We start from the raw sequence: 7573 nt of genomic DNA on the forward strand, positions 1-7573 counted from the left end.
AAGAGTCATAAATCCCAAAAGTATAATTTGACTTCACATTTCGAATTTTGAACTTTCGTGAACCGATGAATTGCGACTTATGATTAATTCCAGAACAATCAGATGATTCTTCCAAGTATGTGCACGATCCTGAAGAAATATCGGCATTCTTCCAGTCACAGTCGGTGGTATTCGTGCAATTTCTACAAGAGAATTACCTAAACACTATAAGAACTATAGAAGAAGTCACTGTAGCGTCCGATATCTTGAGCTTGGCCGATGTTCTAAATTCGGAATGGCGTGTAAGTTTTGTTAAAGCTCTTTTGATTACATAAAATATTTGTTCTTATATTCCATAATTCGACAGGATCGCAATTTGGGTAAAGTTGCATTATCATATTGCATCCGTGGCTTAATGCTGGCGAATGAGAAGCCTGTAACTGGCTGGAATCCAGTAAAAAAACCGCGAGACGATCATAGTAACATGTAAATATTAGACCAGGTTAATTATTTATCACTTTTGTTGCTGATTATATTTTTTATTTTAATGCATATACTTATTTGTAGACGACGGTGCCTGGTAACAGCAGAAACACAATGGTATGAATCGATCATTAAACCTTGTTCGAAGAAAACGAACGAAATATCGATAGTAAATGAAGATAAAGATACGGAAATAATGATTGAAGAAGATTAACATGTATATTAACTATATATATAAGTATTACTTTCACATGTTACCTTTTTATATGTTCTTATCTTTTTTTCCACCAATTATAGTTAATATAAAATATAAAGGATCAGAAATTTTATGTTTATGATATAAATATTATATTTATTTCTACTTAGATGTATTGTATTTCCAATAAGAGCAAATTTACAAATATTAAATATATATGCGTTTTCTCTTATTTATTATTGCAATAGGTATTCTTCACGTTTATGTTTTCCTGACTTTCAGAAAACCAGCTGTGTTAGAAAAGTATTTCGCATTTGCTTCATTCACCTTTTTCTCTGCAGCTTGTGGATTGACAATTTCAAGACCCTGCAGGGGGGTGAAAGCCACACTGGAAGCAGTGCCAGATACTTGCTTCTTAACAGTAGTACTCCCTCCCCATTGCTGTTGTTTCTGCAGATTCTTTTGCAGCGTCTTAGATATTCTAACTTTTGTCTTCTCGTCGATTTGTGGCAGCCTGATTCGACCCGCCCCAGCTTTGCCGATTGTTCCTCGCGAATAACCGAGATCCTCTTGGTAAGCGTCACTTTCGATGTCTGCGAAGTTCATCCTATTCGCATGCTTCCTAAATTCTGTAATCGCGTAGCGTTCTTTCATTTTACGAACGCGTTTACCGCCACGTTTTTTTCGACCAGGATCAATTGGTTTCGGTAGCGGCTTAACGAATTTTACGGGCGGCGGCTCTTGAAGCTTGTCCAATTTCTTCTCAATCTCCTCGCGCAGCATCTGACCGAAGTGGCCGTTTGTACTTTCGTGGCAGGCATCCACTCTAGCCGCCAGCGTGCATTTCGCAGCCACGAGCCTCGCCGCTTTTCTCCGTAGATCGGGAGGTGTTTCTTGCACGATATCGGAGTAATAAATGAATCCTGTATGAGGCAAGGTGGCAACTTGCGAAAATCCAGAGAGTGTTGTCTTTTGAGACCCTAGGACTAGAACATTACAAGCCGGAATCTTTGACAGTTTTGTTAATCCACCTGCGACACCCATAATTTTAGCGGCTGTCGATGCACCAACAATTATTGATAAGTTTGGTGCGATGAATGCCATTCTGCTTTCTACATATTCGAATATCTTTAATTTGTAGTTGTTTAATTCTACTGCCATGTCGCAAGCCTCACCAATAGCTTCTTTCTCTTCTTCTGTCAATAATTGGCCTTGAGTAGTTGATGCCGTCACAGAAACCACCATAATTGTGGCTTGAGTAAGAAACTGTTGGAGAATTTCATTATTTTTTGCCCTGTCCACATCATTTCCTAGTTCCTTAACAGTCATTATATATTCCATTTGTCCAACAACCAGGGATTCCAACTCTGGGAACCTTTTTGAATACTTATCTCTTGTAAATCTATGTATAGTAGCTATTTCATTGTCAATATCTACAGCCATATTATTAGCTTCAACTATCAACTGATATTCCGGATCAGATTCCACAGGTCCCACAATGTCAGCTGATTTTCTAGGTATTTTGCTGTGCTTTTCAATCTGTGATATGACCTTTTGCAGCTGTTCCGAATCTCGTAACTTGGCTAACTCTCGAACAGAGGATACCTTTATCTCTTCTTCTAGGACTTTAGAGACCGAAGCCGGAATGAATTTCGGCTCCGGCTCCTCCATGAAAGTATCCGCGTCGTCATTTTCCTCGAGGTCTGCGAGAAGTTCATCCGCCAAAGACATTTCCTTTTTTTGAGGTTATATAACCTGGGTTCTTGTTTCGTCTATTTATTGTTTCATATTATATAACTTTTCCAGTCTCTTTAATAATACAGTTAAAGATGATTTTAATATTCTTCCACTGGTTTTGTTTAATGAAGTCAAATATTCTCCGTGAGCGGAGAGAAATGAGAAAAGTGCGACTCGAAACGCACTTCTGTAGGAGTCAACCAACAACCAACAACCTGACCGTGGCGTGTCTCTAGATGCTGTGTCTGTATACGAACCCCAGCGACTCACGTGATCGGCCTTTCGCCAATCACAGGCCTTCGTATATGGGCGATACTGTAAAGCGCATACTCGAGCGTCACGTGACAGCAACTCACGAATCGGCGACAAGTAGCCGGTAACGTATGCACATGTCACATGAACGCGGTTTTCTACTATTGTGTTATCCCCTCTACACCACGATTTGGCGTGATTCGCGTTCCGAATCTGGCATCACTTCGATCTTCGATACCTATCGCATACGCGAGACCTTTGCGGTTTGCGGTTTCATGTTCGCGTCTGTCATGTCGTGGTCGTGGTCAATATTTCGGTCACGGTTCGTGGACAGGATCGATAGCTGCTCGCGAAGAATATTCATGTAAAATAGAAACATTATGAAAATGCACGACAATAATACAACTATTTCGCTAAGAAATCCAAGTCGAATTCGACATTATAAATATCAGAAATCAGAAATGCGTCAGTAAGTTTTCGCTCTACCTGCGGAAAATTCGCAGGGTATAACTCTGCAGAGGAGTTGTCAGACTGATCGGATCCTGTTGATGGAAAAAATCTTTCGGAAAGCATGAAATGCGAAGAAACAGCCTTAAGAATAACACGTAAGTCTGTCAATTTATATAATGAAATGGAGAATGCATTGCGATAAATACTGATTATACACTTGTCTCGTAGAATTAGTCCATTGACGCAAAAAATAAAGGCTCCTCAACATCTGCTGAGATTTAAAGATGAAGAGGATGGGTTTGATAACGAATGGAGCGGTCGCTTCCGGCTGCCTAGTTTATCGCGGCAGAAATCATGGAAGGATGATGATGATATCCTGTCTAATGGAAATAGTGCGGCAACATCTATTTCTTGGTCGCAGGAGATGGAAGATACAGCGACCCAGAAATTTGAAGAACAGTGGACAAATGTGGAAAGGACCTTCTACGAGGAAGAGGATGATCAACTGCTTCAGGGATCCATTTTGGACGAATGTATACAATGGAGAACACAGATACCATATATGAGAATAATTGGCAAAAATCCAACTTGTACCAATAACAACAGTACACAGCATGATATTGACTCCAATGATGAGAGGATGAAAAGATTCGATACTCTACAAAATGACAAAATATCCATGGAACACAATCTTTCAATAAAGGTAATGGAAAAAATACAAAATTTTCTCTAACATGCATGTAATATGTAAAATGTATGTTGTATTTTATATTATTATTGTATTTTTATAATATTTACAGGAAGGAGAGGATTCTATGCAATACAAATTAAATAAAGCGAAATTTGAAGATGTTCTTGATATGCTGATGGAATATGTAATCGCAGAGGTCATTCCTAATAAGGAGAATGATACAGATTTATGCGAAAGTCTAAGTGATGCTCTAAAAATAGCTCCTGCTCCTGTTCATGGCAACAGAAATTCCTCGAGAAACTCAAAAACAAATTGGGCAGAAGAAGCAATTTCTCCTAATTATATCGAGAATAAATCTTTAAGTATACGAAATCGATTGCTGGATACAGGAAGCTCTCTTCAGACAATAAAAAATGATATAAATTATCAAGAAGTTCAAAAGTGAGATTAGCAAAAGAAAGTATTAAATATAAAAGCGCTTTCTTTTATTTTATATATAATCTGATTTTTTTTAGAGAACAGCGAAAATCAATTTCTGCAAATAAACCAAGAGACTTTGATAATAAAAAAGATGATGATACATCGAGACCCAAGGAGAGATTGTGTACACCACATATAGGCAGAAATAAGCTTGGCACTATCTTCAATGAGAGGATTGTTGTGAGCCCTGTGCCCTTTGCAGTATCCACACGAGAAAGCTTCTCTACTTTAAATACTATTCCCATTAGATTTATCAATGAAGATTTCGAAATTTCCTCCTTTCAAGGTAGAAAATATCAAGTTATTTAAGTTTTAAAATATTATTATAAAAATTGCAAATATTTTAAGATCAGTTCGAAATGTTTCAGGTAGTTTCCATGGTTCTGCGACAAGATCAAGCGCTTTAAGAAATTCAAATATTCATTCCGCCTGGCAAGCTCCTGTCTGTCCTACTGTTTGGCCGAAAAATATCCGACTCGCGCCCATAGACACTTCGAGACTTCCTAGTAACAAAAATAGGTATATTGCTAATTTATAGATAAAAAATTAAAACATCTTTGGATAGAGTTTTAAGATAAAAGTTTAGTTTGGGGAAATTTAAGAATCAAAGTATATTGAATAATTTCATACATTTTAGGTTATTGGCACCGTCGCCCGCTATCTTACACTGCAACAGGAAACCACTGAGTCCGATTTCCAAGATACCGAAATCCGCTCACACGATTCGCGATCGTTTGGAGATTCAAGGAAAACACATCATTCCTTCGCAATCAAAAATCAGTTTGCTCTCAGCTGGCTGGGATCATAGTTCCAGAATGATCAAGAGCAAGAAAAAGAAACGGGCAACGGAAGGTTCTTGAAAAAAAAAGAAAAATGCTTAATGCAATAAAGTTGAAAGCGCTTTAAACACTTGCTTATAAGAAATATATTTTTCTAAAATGTGTCGTGTTATGTCTTATTCTGTGTCTATAAGGAAACCGAAAAGTACAAAACATGCTGCTTCGACGCGTTCGGTTTCGTAACAGGATAACGCTTGGAGCACAGCAGAAAACGCTTTAAAAACGAAGTATATATGTATACAAATATATTTATTGTCTATATTTATTGTCTATAATGTTATTGTATATAATTTACGGAAAGTAATCATTGCAATTATACACACATACATGCAATGATGTGCGATTTTTAAATATGGGTGTTCCATAAATGATAAATCATGACTATTTCTACCTCACCACGTGTCCGTGTTGTTCGAGTGTTATTCTACACGCTTATCGCGAGTGGATATATTTTTGTATATGTCGCACAATATTATGTATTGTAAATATATTGGTAGTGATATATATAAATATTTAATAGCGTTGTTGTGAGTGAGAGTATAACGTCGCGTTATCCTATCCCGTTGTCCTATGTCTAAAATTTGATTTTATCTAAAAAAAAATGTAAAATTTCAAACAATTTTATGGCATCATTTTATATACATTATTATATATTAAAAATATAAAGGCTATTAATTTTTCCATTTTGCTACATAACGTTAAAGTTAAATATACATCACATAAAAAAAAGTATAAAAATACTAAATAGAGTTGAACTTTTTCTGCTGCTATGTACGCGAACTATTTTTATGCATGTATGTGTGTCTTGTGTTTACATATATATATTTATATAAAGTAGAGATTAAAACAGCAAAAATGATATGGCAAAGGGGAAAATGCGTAAATCTTTATTAAATTGATATTTTTTATGTTAATAATCGTATAATAATAATAATATCGTCTATTCTCGAGGAACACGTGGCAAGGTTGACAAGAAATTCAAACGAAAGTGGCATTTGCGCATGTTCGATATTTTTGGCGCCGCGGTGACATTTCCTGCCCGCGACGCGCTTCACGCGCTTGCAGTTTCGCGTGAGCTTGCAATGGTGGAGGACGTTTTGGCGACCGGTGGAAATTTCGGTGAGTTAAAATCGAAATAAAAATCAAACCTGTGATAAAAGTAGCATCGAGCTCGCGACAAGCTATCCAATTTAAAACAATGAACATTGCGAAACTGCTAACGAGAAAGTTCATTCTTTATACAGAAAGAATGATGATTGAGCGTATATATATTTACTATAGGATAAAGAATATTGTTTCTTCAAATAGAAAATTTTATAAAGTAATTTGCCTTTATAGCCTCTTTTGAATATAAATATCGTATATTGCGTATTCTTTATATAGAATGATTATATAAAAATTGTAATAGGAAATTATACGAGAGATACTAATTTCTTTATAATATAAAGATTTTTGTTTCTGATGCACGTTCAAAGTTGTGCAAAGGTTAAAAGACATTGTTAAATAATTACAAGTAATATATATATATATATTTTTTTTTCATAGAGGATCTTTATTGAAAGGCGCGCGTATAAACGTGCAAATTTATCGCACATCTCATGATAACTCAAACCAAGGACCTCGCGAAGGACACCTTCGACGATATGTCTACCGACGAAAGGCCGAGCGACACGCAACATCTAACGACGATGACAAGAATTGTCGGGGTGTGCACTGCTGTTGGTGAGTCGATAATTTATAAAATATCATACGCATAAGTATAAATTATCATACCATCGCGAGAGAAAGATGTATTATTAAATTATGTGAAGAGAAAGGTTGGATAATATAAAAAAAAAATTTTAGACAGAAGGGAGAAAAAGAAACGGCAAGTACGAGGGAGGGGCGAGAGGGATTACGATATAATGTTATAAGAATATAAAAAAAAAGATTTTATTTTTTCTCATTTCTGTCGGGAATTTTGTCTCGAAGACCGCGGCGGGATAAAAACGATCTTTTCTGCTTTTACTTTGAACGAGAAGGGGATGACGCGCGAGAAACACTCCGCTTTTCATTACCGCATGAAAGGTAATGAAAACAGCTTACGCTTGTCTATCTACGAGACTCTTTACATCTGCTTAATATTAATGGATCATTATAATACAGAAGAAGACAGTAGCTTGATCCTTTGAACAACCTCCCTCGCGGTTCACTTAAAACCGTTGTTGTTTAAAAAGTTATCAGTATTGGACTTTTAAATAATTTCTTTTATGGTGAGTGTATATCTGCAAAAATTTCAATATGTATTTCATAGCAGTTTCTATTTCTCCAAAAGTATTTGAAACCTTTCGAGAGATTCGTCTGAAATGTCACACATAATGACAAAAAAGAAATATATAATCACATTTAAATAATATTAATAATTAAATGTATAATATTAAAAGAGAAATATATTATATAATATTTTATAAAAAATATTAACAAAGT

General features: G+C 35.9%; 4 protein-coding genes across 6 annotated transcripts in view; 3 read left to right on the top strand and 1 right to left on the bottom strand.

Annotated features, from left to right (window-relative positions):
• Positions 1-783, top strand: part of LOC115233576 (cell cycle checkpoint protein RAD17) — a 3787-nt gene extending 3004 nt beyond the window's left edge. The window contains exons 7-10 of the mRNA XM_029804075.1: positions 1-20; positions 94-281; positions 347-465; positions 547-783. Of these exons, the coding sequence (XP_029659935.1) occupies positions 1-20; positions 94-281; positions 347-465; positions 547-676 (457 nt within the window). The 3' untranslated portion in view covers positions 677-783. The remainder of the gene's footprint in view (positions 21-93; positions 282-346; positions 466-546) is intronic.
• Positions 498-2650, bottom strand: LOC115233574 (U4/U6 small nuclear ribonucleoprotein Prp31). Its single transcript, XM_029804073.1, has one exon. It carries the CDS (start codon positions 2387-2389, stop codon positions 920-922), a length of 1470 nt encoding a protein of 489 aa, XP_029659933.1. The 5' UTR covers positions 2390-2650; the 3' UTR covers positions 498-919.
• A 159-nt stretch (positions 2651-2809) lies between these two features.
• Positions 2810-5613, top strand: LOC115233575. Its single transcript, XM_029804074.1, has 6 exons — positions 2810-3252; positions 3326-3800; positions 3898-4229; positions 4304-4554; positions 4637-4787; positions 4906-5613. The coding sequence occupies exons 1-6, from the start codon at positions 3224-3226 to the stop codon at positions 5126-5128; spliced, it is 1461 nt and encodes a 486-aa protein (XP_029659934.1). The 5' UTR covers positions 2810-3223; the 3' UTR covers positions 5129-5613.
• A 351-nt stretch (positions 5614-5964) lies between these two features.
• Positions 5965-7573, top strand: part of LOC115233577 — a 22035-nt gene continuing 20426 nt past the window's right edge. For 2 of the 3 annotated variants that reach the window (XM_029804076.1, XM_029804078.1), the window contains exons 1-2: positions 5965-6226; positions 6653-6829. In XM_029804076.1, the coding sequence (XP_029659936.1) occupies positions 6706-6829 (124 nt within the window). In that variant the 5' untranslated portion in view covers positions 5965-6226; positions 6653-6705. Of the gene's footprint in view, positions 6227-6652; positions 6830-7573 lie in introns of those variants that run through there. The other variant, XM_029804077.1, reaches the window with a different exon arrangement.

The sequence above is a fragment of the Formica exsecta genome, unplaced genomic scaffold (genome assembly GCF_003651465.1).
Source record: "Formica exsecta isolate Colony F162 unplaced genomic scaffold, ASM365146v1 scaffold178, whole genome shotgun sequence".
NCBI lineage: Eukaryota > Metazoa > Arthropoda > Insecta > Hymenoptera > Formicidae > Formica > Formica exsecta.